Source organism: Corvus brachyrhynchos, unplaced genomic scaffold, assembly GCF_000691975.1.
Source record: "Corvus brachyrhynchos isolate BGI_N302 unplaced genomic scaffold, ASM69197v1 scaffold266, whole genome shotgun sequence".
Lineage (NCBI taxonomy): Eukaryota > Metazoa > Chordata > Aves > Passeriformes > Corvidae > Corvus > Corvus brachyrhynchos.
In genome coordinates, this window is record NW_008238633.1 from 488799 (window position 1) to 501441 (window position 12643).

The 12643-nt window shown below is 42.1% G+C and overlaps 1 protein-coding gene across 5 annotated transcripts in view; it reads left to right on the forward strand.

The window, feature by feature from the left end:
* Nucleotides 1-12643, forward strand: part of FAM120A (family with sequence similarity 120A) — a 42128-nt gene that overhangs the window by 398 nt on the left and 29087 nt on the right. For all 5 annotated transcript variants that reach the window (XM_017737323.1, XM_017737322.1, XM_008636018.2 and 2 more), the window contains exons 2-3: nt 4487-4569; nt 12241-12369. In XM_017737323.1, the coding sequence (XP_017592812.1) occupies nt 4487-4569; nt 12241-12369 (212 nt within the window). The remainder of the gene's footprint in view (nt 1-4486; nt 4570-12240; nt 12370-12643) is intronic.

The window sequence follows — 12643 nt, forward strand, 5'->3', positions numbered from 1 at the left end:
ACATACCCAGTTTGTAGAAACCTTTGAGCAATGCAAATTGTGGCTGTCTAGAAAGAAGAGCTGAAAGCAGGGATTCAGCAGAGCTCTGCTTAGCTAGAATGTTCTCTGTGGGTTGGGGGAATCAGGACAGTTGTGGTTCTAGTTTGGGTTCTGTATAGTATGAGGTCTAGTTTCAGTGGTAAACTTTCCAGACTGGAAGTATGCTTTTATCCTGAATTCTGCCTAAAAATAACACCTAAAAATAACACCTATGGAGTGAAGGTGCTTGGTTTGCTGGGGCTTTTTTCCGCCCTCTGAAATGAGCGTTGGATAAATATGGCAGCATGTCAGCTGCAACGGAAATATATTGAACTGTATAATTGAGTGAAACTCAGCATTTCTGAAAACACAAGTGACCAGCATTGTACCATTCCATTGGTTTTGCCTGTATACTTCCTTAGCACTCTAGCTTTTCATGCTCACGAGCTTCTCATACTCAGCAGCACAGGAGGGAATGTCTGAGTGATAGTGAATAACTGTCATGCTCTCAGACAGAAGAGTGAATTAATTACTGACGAGTTGACTCCAATGAATAAGATTCATTTAGAACAGCATTCTAACTGCTTTTTGGGAGCAGCCATGTTCTTGATCTTGTCATGCTGTGCAAACAAATTAAGTAAACTGGATCTTCTTTTTAGTTTCTCACTCACTTTGTTTCAGTTGTGGGTACATGATAGAGGAATAAAACTTCTTTGAAAGCTCTGAATGAGAGATTTTGTGTTACTGTTTTAAATGCTAATATTTTAGCAGTCTTTAATATTGCTCCCAGTCCAGGAAGGCACCTTCCATGTTAAGAAGGAAAGAACCAATGGCTCTTGCAGTAGAAAGCCACAAGTTTTTGACTAGCTGGAGTTGCTTTTTGTCAGTGTGTGTTTTTCCTGCCTGTGCAGGTGTAGGGAGGGAAGGCAGAGGGTTGGCTGAGCTGCCATTGCAGGAATTGCATGACAGACTACTATTGCTTGGCTTTGTTTTGGAGTCTATAAATAAGTTGGGGCATGCCAGTTCAGTGAGTAAGAATTACTGCTGGAAAAGCAGTTTCCCAGTTGCAGATACACTTTATGGACTTCATGGGAAGTGTGGCTTTAAGTTGCCACACAATTCCAGCTGCGTGGCCTGCTGAGACTTTGCTTGCTTATATCGAACAGTAGGTGAGAAAAGTTCTGATAAAGTCTCTGAAGGCTTTGCAGTTTTATGCAAGAAGCTCTTGGTTATTTTTCTCTCTTGCTGTCTTTCATGACCAAATATTTTTCAGCGTGTTCTTAGGAGAAAGAAATTTGAGGTAATTTCACATGATTACTCTAGAGAGATTTGGTGGCTTTCCCTCCTCCCCCTCAAATTGGTACAAAGGTTAAAGACCCCCAGGTCAGCTACAAGTTTAGTTTGAGTATTCCTTTGCATTTCTTGTGGGTGTGTGTATTCAGTATGAGTAAGCAGAATAAAGTTCACAGAAGTTAGAATAGAAGAGACTCCAGAGATCTTCTTGTGCTTGGGGCTTTTGTGTTATTTTTGTATGAGTGAATTTTAGGAACCCTAGGTATTTGGGATAGAAAGTGATTATATGAGCTGACAACAAACTGATACAGTTTGCCTTAAAGTACTGGCAACATGTTTTAACTTTTGCAACCTTGGTAATATAGTAACTTTTTGTTGTTGTTGTTGTTGTTAAATGGAATACTAAGTGCCTATATGCATATAGTTGTGTGTAGCATGAAATGTGTTTAAATTAGGGTGGCTCATTTTCTAATCTGAATTTTTATATTTTTGTTGAATATCTAAGGGCTTGTCTGGCTTATTCTGCCCTTGCTCCTGTGGCCTCTTTGGGTCTTTTTTGATCCTATTAAGTAGAATAAAGAAAAGCACAATGGGAAGGAATGAGTGAGCATTTGATGACATGGGAAGGCACATGAATTTCTTCTGAGTACAGCAGTATAACTCCCCATGCTAGTACTTTGTGTAGGAATAAAATAATGTATTCTGAAATAATTACAGTTAAGCTGCTGGTTTAATGTTTGCAATTCCAGAAGGCCCAAACTATCACAATAGCTGTGATATCCGTATTCAACTTTAGGGCTGCAGATGTATTTCTCTGTATCCGGGAAACTAAAGTTTCTTTGTATTCAGATTCTTTCATGTCATTAACTCCAAGAATCAGTTTGGGGAATGCTGAAAGAGTAAAATCATCCTCAAAGTTTCAGTCTCACATTAAGCAGTTGGAGAAGCCTGAGGAATGACACTAAACTGGGCAGTTAAAAAGTTGTTCTCAATGGCAAGTGATTTGGGATTGAGTTCTGTTCAGGGATAAAGTCTCAATTGAAGTATTCTTTCAAAATATTTTTCTGACTGTATCAACGAGGCAAACTTCTAAAGATTGCTTTCATATGAGGTTCTGTGTGCACTGTGGTTGGTTGGCTTGGTTTACAGTTTTTTTCCTTCTTACAGCTTTTCATCCAGAAGGGGTTTATAGCTGTACCATTATAATACAAAGGGTATCCCTTGGCATGTGGCCTGGATACTGCGTGCTCTTAAAAATTTCTGTTCTAATTGCTGCTGGTGTAAACAGGGAGTTGATTTGGGTTATTTTGTAACTTTTGACTCAAATACCTCAGAATAATTTTAAAAAAGAAAAGCAGCCCAAGCTTCAGCAAGTAGAAAAACAAACCCAGTGTGAGATATGGGGCTCTAATTCAGTGAACTCTTTAGAAAGGGCAGTGGCTTCAATTAGTATCTAATTGCTTTAAAAAAAAACTTAAGGCATACACTAAAATAAGCTATTAAAATGGGAAAAATCAATATATGTTGAGGTTGTTCAGCCAGGTCAAGAAATAGAGGTTGCTTATGTAACACTGATCTCTTTCCCACTGTGACAGCACTCTGTAACATGTTTAGTTATGGAATCCTGTACTGCTCTTCAGTAAAATTTTAGAACTATGTAAGGTAAGTACAGGCATCACTTCTTAATTGGACCACAAAAGATACTGCTGCACTTCAGTGTACATGGTGAGAATTGATCGAACGCTGCCTTATGTGTGTTCTGGGGGATGGAGTTAACTGCAATGACAGATGGAGACCAAACAAAATTGAGGTTTTGGTGGACGGGAGAGAAGGCCTGACTATTTTAAAAGGTAGCATCTGCAGGAGCGACTGTCAGTTATCACAGAACTGTGCTGCTCTGGCCACAGTAGATTTTTGCAGACCTGTATTAGAAAGACTGTCTAATCTTACCTTGATCAGATTAGTGAGTGTGGCTGTTATATGCAAACTTGTTGAATCTTTCTGATGTGAGATTAAAGTTTAGATGATAGCATCTCCTTGCTGGAGATCTTGGTAGGGGTGAAGTATTGCTTGAACACAAAGACTTTCCACTCTGAGAAGGCATCTGCTTGTCACCAGGCAGGGGACGGCTTTCCTGGCTTTCACAGGTTAAAGAGCATTAAGAGAAAACTAGATGATTTTACAAGAAAAATATCAAGAAAGAAAACAACTGTTGTAATATTCAGAGAATCTTGTCATGTTCTTTATGAACAGTGCATTCACTAATAAGCTGCTGCTCTATAAAACCAGGTATTGAATATATCCTGAAGTTTTCCACCAGAATTGTGTTAAGACATTCTGTTTAGCTCTTGTAAAGTTTGGATCTGCAGCCATTGAACTCCATCAGAGGTTGATTAGTTGTGTCTTTGATTAATAGAAATGTTTGAAATGTTTCCTAGTAAGAATTTTTTTTTGAGTGTGATGTGCTTTGGGGGAAAAAAAAAACCAGTGTAGGTGATCTTCCATTAGGTATGAACAGTGTGGTAAATACAGTCTCTATCTCTGTCCATGGAAACAACAAAATAATTTCCCAATTCCTTCCCTGCTGCCAGCCCAAGGTCTCATCTGACCCGGTCAGATCAGCAAAAGAAACTTCAGGGACTGGGAACCTGCTAAGTGTCATTGGAGCTGCTGGCGTTCCTGAGGGTTAGATAAACCTGGCTGGTGCCTTGCTGCTTGACCCGTGCTGCACAGTGGAGCAGAGTGCAGATTCCAGAGGCAGCTCCCATGTGGATCAGTAATGGCACGTGCTGGGATGCAGAAGGGGCTTACCAGCATGTGTCAGGGAGCAATAGAATGTGTTCTTACACTGTTGCACCTGCATTGTGAAATCTCTTGAGGATTCCCTAATAGGACACACTGGCTTGAGGTGGGTCCCATGTTGTGCCTGGCTCCGTTGCTGCTGCAGGGGAGTTGGTTTCATGGAAGAGCGCTCCTCACACGCATAAAGTGGCTGCTGCTGCAGCAGCAGCGTGCTAATTAGGTTTTTCTGGAGTAACAAAAAGCTATCTGCAAGTTTAATCTGTTAATCCTCTTGATCGGGAGTTGAGGGCTGATTGCAGACTTGTTTGCTGTATGTAGAAATAGTGTGTAACGTTTTACAGTGTACTTAAATGAATTCTGTGTTATGTTCCAGGTAATCATATTCTACCTGATGAAGATTTGGCTTCCTTTCATTGGAGTTTACTTGGTCCAGAACATCCACTAGCTTCACTTAAGGTAAAAATTCAATATGATTCGGAGAAATTAAGCTAAAATCAATGCTGCTGGTTAACAAGAGCAATGTGGTAGGTTAATTGAGAGCAGCTCTGCAAGGCCCTTGTGCTGGGTCACCCTCAGGTATCCCAGTCCCCGGCTGCAGAGGATACCTGGGGTCATTGGCCTTACAGGTCTAAACTTAGCCCTGTGATCCCCCTCAGTGCCCTTCAGCTGCACGAGCCGGAGCTCCAGTGTGGTTTGGCTTGGAGAATGCAGCTTCTTGCTCTCCTCTTTCTCGAAGAGGAGAGTTTTTTGTTTAGTCATGTTCTTCAGCTATCAAAAATAATGAGCTGTATATCTTCCTACCATCTTGTTTTGTTTTCTGCTGCTCTGAGTTTGTCTGTAATAGTCTGTTTTTGGAATGTAAAGTGTAGATATGCTGGAGAACAGATTGCATGAGAAAGCTAAAGTGGCCTTTGGTAGTTTTGGGGGGTTGAGACAAGTAACTTGCCTGATGCTCTTAGTTTACAGTACGTGTGTTCTGCTGCTTCATCACACTTGCCTCGTGCATCTGCCAAGTAGACAGCTATAAAAGGGAAACTGGACACATCAGAGAATGGGATCACAGTGACCTTTCTCTCTGCCACAACAAATGTATCTGTTTGCCTTTCTCCTAAGGTGTACCATGCAGCAAATAATCTGCTTTTTGTAAATTCTGTCAGACTGTTTTGTTATCTCTACAGCAAAAATAGGTGGGTTTTTTTCCCCTTCTGTTCTGAAAGTTTATTAAGCCTTGAAAACTTGTTTTGCCAAAGGTAGAATTTAAAACTAGATTCCAGATTTTCAGCAGAATTTTTAGGGCTTGCACATGCATTGTTTAGTGAACAGTTGTGACATTTGATGTTACACTCATCCTCTATTTTGCTGCCACTCTGGTGTTTAGGAAGGTAAGTGTCAGCACATTCCAGTGGCAAAACAAAACCTGCATGCATGTTTGCTACTTCCTTGTAAAATCTGAGGTGAAAAAATGAGGGAGTGTGCTTGTATTTTCATTTTTTACTAAAAAGGTTAGAATGTAGGGCTTCTTGCCAAGTGGTTGATAAACTTTCTGGTGATTCTTTCTGTGGTCTAGCCTGAATAGACTTGTTTGCCAGTCAGATCAGATTATGACTTCAGACACCTAGACCTCCTGGAAAGCCCTCTAAAGTTATCCTGAATTACTTAAATGAAAATTAGGTATTTGTCATCTTTGCTTCTCGATGTACCTGTTCAGTGGAAATGCCAGCTGGCCTTTGTAGCTGGCATCCCAAGGAAGTGAAACATGTACCCTCAGAGCATCCTGGCCTGCCTTAAGCAGTCCTCCCTGATGGATTTTATCTGTTGGCCAATGTAATTAGATATGAAAGGAGTTCCCATTTGGCTGTTAAAGGTTCCGTGAAAACTGCTGCGCTGGTGTCAGTGCAAAGCCCCAGATGAGTGCCCTGACTGAGGAAAGGCTAGCACAACACGGGATTTGTTGAATTTCATGGCCGCTTGCTGGCCATTTGTTCAGTTCACAGCCCCAAACTGAGCACAGCACCTCTGTCTCCTGCCTGCCAGTTGTGTCAGGTGGAAGGACACATCTGCAGCAAACCAGTCTTCCTTAGTTACTGGTATTGGAACAACTGCCTGTTTGTTTCAGCTTTAATTTCACAGTGCTCATGGTTTGAAATGATAACTTGTTTCAGGAGCTCATTAATTGAGTTTCATTTCATTGACATGCTAGTATGTCAGTGATGTCACCACAGCTCCCTGTAGGGACCTCTTCAGTGTAGATCTGCACAAAGCAATATTACATGTAAATTTTATGAGTGCTTAAAAAACCCTAAAAAACATTTCTATTAACCACAAGGCTGATAGCAAGGAGTAGTTTCAGAACAGTCCCAAAAAGCACAAGCCCTCATGAAAACTGGAAATGGGGGGAAGTTGTTGTGTTTCCCCAGGATGTCCTTCCTGGGCTGTGCTTACAAACTTTGCTTTGTTGTGTCTATTTAGAGTCACAACTGAGTGTTCTCCGTGCTCGGGAACCAAGGGCTTTAATCCCACACCTCATGCATCTCAGGATTTAGAAGGCTTTTTCTCATTGTGTAAAGATTTTAATCTTTTGTCTTTAGAACAGTATGGTCTTGAGCATCAAAGCTGACAGATTCTGTTCCAGTGGCGGATTTGTTGCTTTTCAGGGAGAACTATTACAGTTAATAAAATACAATTTATTTCCTGCATTCTCTCTCAATCTTTTATTATGCTGTAGCAAAATAGTAATTACTTTTCCTGCAAGAGAAGCTTTGCCAGTTCACCAGTGGAAGAGGGTAACTTAGAAAAGAAACTACCAGCTTTGCTGGTGGAAATTGCTGGGTCTCCCCTGCAGTCGCCATGGGGAGGGGAAAAAAGCAAACCAGAGGAACCCCTACCTCTGTTTTAAAGGGGGGGGTTCATCCAGGAACAGCTGAGTAGAGATGGGAAGATGGGAGGAAAATGGAAAACCTGACTGAAGAAATCCATACTTAACCTGTGGAAGGAAATGAACCCGAGAGTCAGGACAACTTCTCTATGTGTTGGATGAAAAGCCTTTCAGGAGACACCAGCAATTACCAGCCAGCTCAGCAGAACTGTGAAGATTCCATGGCCAAATTTAAATGAAGAGATATGAATTGCTGTTGCTGCAACAGGGAGAAAGAATCAAAAGCTGGATGTGACCTTTTCTGAGTCAGGATCTTGTCTGTCCAAATGTCCCTGTGGAAACATGTAATCATTGTGCAGACCTGCATTTGAGTCCTGTCACCTTCCTGAGAGCAGAGTTCACTGAAATGACCACCCAAATCAGGGGTTTGAAACAAGAAGAGTTGATTGATTTCCTGAGAAATCATCTGATTGCTAGACCTTGTTTGTAAACCAGCATTATTTGTGTGCTTTTAGATTTATCTTAAAGACAATTTGGTTCTTATTCTGGAAAAACTGGTTGAAGTATGGAGCTTCAAGATCAATGTGCAATACTGTCAGAATGAGTTTGGGAGGGCAGTTTCTTAGCTCTGGAAGGAATTGGTGCCCGTTTGGGAGCACAGACCACTGAAGAAGTGCTGACTCTTCATTCACAAGGTAACCTTAGAAACAAAGCTTAATGCAGTCTCCCTTTATTAATAAGAAGGGTATGCAGGGAAACTCCATCTCCTTAGTTGCTCCATCTCGGTGGAGAGGCAGAGATGCTTCCAGAAAGCAATCCAAAATATGCAGGTTAGGCTCCTTCTCTGAATCTCTCTAGGAAATTCCTGTCTTACTGTTTGTTGACTTCAGAGGGTGTTTGCCAGAGGGAGACTAATATGTGAAGTAGATGCTTAGGTAATTTGCTGCTGCTTAGATGACAAAGGGGACACTATTAAAATATACTTCAAATAAATGCCTTGTTGTTCATGGGGTATTTTGATGCTAAGGGTCATCATAATGCAGGTCAGAAAGACCTCAGGAAGTCATCTAGTACAGCCTCCTGTGAAAAGTGTGGTCAGCTTGAGGTCAGAGCAGGTTGCTCAGGGCATTGCCCAGACTAGTCTTGGAAATCTCCAAGGTTGGAGACTGCACAGCCTGTCTGGGCAGCCTGCCCTGTGGTTTGATGGTCCCGACGGTGAAGATGCTTGCTTTGCCTTGTGTGCAGTCTGAGCCCTTCTTGTTTCAGGCTATGTCTGGTGTCTTTTGCTCTTGCACAATGCAGTGCTGTGAAGAGCTTGGCTCTGTGTGCTCAGTTACCTTTCTGTGGGTAGTAGAAGGCTGTATTTCCAAAGCCTTGTCTTTCCCACGCTGAATAAGCCCCATTCCCTCAGCCCTGTCTTTACAGAGCAATTGTTCCCACCTCTTTGACAATCTGGATGGCCTTCTGCAGAACCAGCTCAACTGTTCGGCCACGTGGCTCGAGCCCCAGACAGAATGCAGTGCTCTGGAGTGGATCTGCTGTGTACTGAGGAGTGGGATGCCTGGGTTTGCCAGCTGTGCTCCTGCTGCACAGCCCAGGGTGCACCCTGCTGGCTCCTGTTCAGTTTGCTGCTGCCTTCCAGCCCCAGGTCCCTTTTGGCACACCTCCAGCCTGTGGATTAGCCAGGGGTTATTCCTGCCCAGGTGCAAGGCTTCACTTTTATAGCTATAGAATTTATGAAGGCTCCCGTTGGCTCATCCCTATGGCTTGTCAGGGAGTTCTGGATGGCAGCCCAGCCCTCAGGTTTGGAGTGTGCTGGGCTGTCACACAGGTCTCAGGGAAGTCTGTCTGTATCACATCTTTGGCTTGTGCTTCTGCTCTCTCCTTCGCTTTCTGACATAATTCTTGTTCCTCTTCATATCTTCAGCCTTTTCACTCACCAGTGGAAAAAAGATGTTCTCTGTGTGTTGTCTCACAGCAACTGAACGTTCGAGGTCTCTTTTTTGTTTGAGAATGAAACTGAACCAATTACCTGTTTCCAGCAGGCACAGCGGTAAATGACTAGTTGATTAGTCTCTACAGGCTTTGCTTCTGAAGACAGTGGGCAGCTGGGGTGTTCCCAGAGTTGGGGAGCTCTTCCCAGGTGTAGCTTAGGTACCTTCTACGCTATCCTAGTCATCCCGTGGAGTTGTGCTTATGTGAGTCTGTTCTCTTCCAAAAAAGCATTTTCGCAGGTTTATTTTGTCAAACCCAAGATATTTTTGTCTTGTTGCTTCTGTGTTTGTAATGTTACTCTGCCTCTCATTTTGACAATTACTTCTATAGAATGCATGGCCTTTCCCCACTTAGTCTTTTCAGAGTGCACAAAAAAGTGACTTGTGATTTTTGTCAGTGCTCTGTCACAAACTGAAGGAGTCCTTTTACAACTAGCAAAGAGACTGGGCCCTTCTCAGGTGTAAGCTCTCCAACCTGATTGCCTGCATGTGTGGGACCCACCCCCATGTTTGCCTTCCAGAAATGATTTTCCATGTTGTTGCTTGTCTGAAACTTTTCTTCAGAGGATAAGGGAAAAAAGTAACTTCTAATGAGAAATTGGTAAAACATGTTGCTGCTTTTGCTCTGAAATGCTTTGTGTGACACTAAAAGTAAGTTTGAACCACCAACACATGCTCTGTAACTTCTGCTGCTAGTCTGAATTTTTCCTATCCCTAACATGCAGTAAGACTTAGCTTGTGTTTTAATGCACGCAGGATTAGAAACATTCTTTATGATCCAGTACAAAATCTACAGTTTTGGATTTCTGGAAAGTTCTGAAATGAATAGAAATATATTTTATTCTTTAATATCAGGAAAGTACATCTTATTTCACCATTTTCATTTCAGACTTCTGTGTAGTGTAGGTCATGATACTCTTAGTTTTGAGGGTGTTCTCACATCTGTACTGGATGTCTTTGAAACAGAAGAAAAGAAAATCCAAATACGTGAAATGTCTCTAGATCTGTAAAGCATACTTCCAGAAGGCCTCACTTCAGGATTTAAGAGTATGCTCCAGTAAGATCTTGAGGCTGTTTATAGGCAGCTAAATGGGAGCGACATGCAAAGTGAGCCCTTGATAGGCCTCACTTCATACTTCAGGGCCTGAGCTGAATGTTAGTGCCAGAGTGATGTGATGTGTTCTCTTGATGCCAGCTTTATATGGTTTATTCAGTATTGTCATCATGGAGATCACATAAATTAATGGGAGATTGCTTACTTCTGTCATCCACTGTGTTTCCAAGCAGAGATTGCAGGAACACTCAGGGAGCAGTGCAGGGTTTCTGCAAGGGCTCTGCCGAGAGCGCATCCAGCATGACACAGCCACGGAATGATTCAGCTGCTTTTAGAGATGGGTAATTGTTACACATACAAGGAACATGGGAGGTGTTCACCAACTGACTTGGATTACCAGGGAGAGGAAAATCTTATCCTTCTTCTGGCAAAATGTGGGCAAAATTCTATCATCAATATTTGTGACTCTAAGCTTACATGTGAGTGTGATCTATATTTAATATTGTATATATTCAGAGTGCACACTAGTGTAAACTTAGATTTTAGTGTCTGAGATAGAAATAATTACCCTGCCACTGACTACACTGAACAGAACTGTTCTTAACTGCTCACTTTTCACAAGGACGTGGAGTGACAGAACATGGGGGAATGGTCTTAACCTGAAGGAGAGCAGGTTTAGGTTAGTTTTTAGAAAGAAATTCCTCCCTGTGAGGGTGGGCAGGCCCTGGCACGGGGTACCCAGAGCAGCTGTGGCTGCCCCTGGATCCCTGGCAGTGTCCAAGGCCAGGCTGGATGGGGCTTGGAGCAGCCTGGGACAGTGGGAGGTGTCCCTGCCCATGGCGAGGATGGCACTGGATGGGCTTTAAGGTCCCTTAACCATTCTGTTTCTATGTTTAATTTAGGCTTATAAAATACAGAGCTCATCTCTGGTAGAGAATGACCAGAGATAGAATGAATATCCTGACATTTGTAAAAAGTAGACATTAGGAGAAGGAAATTAATAAAAACGGGAATCTGGCAAAAATTCCATGGCCTAAATATGAAGAGGGCAGTGTAAGAAATTGCATCAGAAGTAGATCAAATAAGGGCAGGGAAGAAAATAATCACATATGGTAGACTCTGTATAAAATGGAGTTGTGGTACAGGTTTTAAATTTTCAAAGATAAAACTAATGAAGTATTAATCAGAATTTTGCTTAAATATTTCTGACAAGACTGAATTGTGCTATTTTCTAGTAAAGTATGATCTCTCTGTGTAGAACGCAATAAGAACACAAAGATTTTTCAAATTTTTTTATATCTTAAAAATAGAAGTATTAAATCATAATAGTGATCTCTCAAGTTTTGAATCACTGAATTTTGCAAACAGGTTAAAAGATGTTAAAAGCAAAAACCTAGCTGCCCCTGTAGACCCAGGCAGAGTGCTTCAGAATTGTGCAGAGGTTCCAGCCAGAATTTTTAGGAATTGCTCAGGCTTCCTCTAGAATGTAGGACATGTATTTGGCGACCTCGTTCCTGGCCCTGTGAGCATGTGCAGCACTCGGGATGCGAGCAGAGGCTGCCGATGGTTGAGGAGTTCTTCAGACCCAGCTGGCAGCACTGCTTCCTGCCTGGAATTTTACAGAGGTCCAGAATGGTTCCTTGGCCTGAAGCTTCTGTTCCCCACATAGGATTACATGGGGCATATAAGAGCAGCCATTCCCATAATCATATGCCAAGTCATGATTTATTTTCAGGAGGAACCAGTTGAATGCTGAGGTGGAAGTCCAGGGTTTCCAGTGGGTCTTTTTCATCAGTTCTGCTATCACTTTACACTCAGAAAATAAACTGTGTCAAAATATTTCCCGCCATATATATGTGAATGTGTGATGAAGATTATGGTTCATGATGAATTAGATGAAACATTTTGTACTGGGGGAAATGTGCAACTAGAAAGCAGTGAAAGAATCAGCACAGTTAACCTTGTTTGTTGTTGGAGCTGATACTTAACCAGCAGGTATTTACATAGAGGTGAGGTTTCACGTATATATAAATGTGTTGCAATTGTATGAGTCCCTGTTTAAGGTGAAGTCTTAAAGTGGAAGGCCCAAAAGTAGGTAGATAGTGTGGCAGCAGGGAGTTTGTTGAAGATACTGTCAGTAACGGGGGGTTCAGCTGCGTGCCGTGTGCCCGTTCCGTGCTCACGCTGCCGTGTTTGCCATGCAGGTACGTGCTCACCAGTTAGTTTTACCGCCGTGTGACGTAGTGATCAAAGCCGTAGCCGACTACGTCCGCAACATTCAGGACACCACTGATTTGGATGCCATAGCAAAAGATGTTTTTCAGCATTCGCAGGTAATAAAGTATAAAGCCAACTACTTGTCTTGCTTTCTTTTTTAAATCAATTTTGCTGTACATTTGTGTTGAAGAATTGCATTTGATAAAATAGTGATTTGATCAGTTGATAATGGGAATCTATTGGTATTTGCAGTGGCTCAGCTATTCTAATTTCATGTTCCGTGCTTTCTGAGGGTGTTTACCCTCAGTGCTTTAAATTCTTGATGACCAGAGGGGTTTGTAGCCTAGCTGTGTGCACTTCCTTTGAAAATCAGCTGTACATGAAGACTGA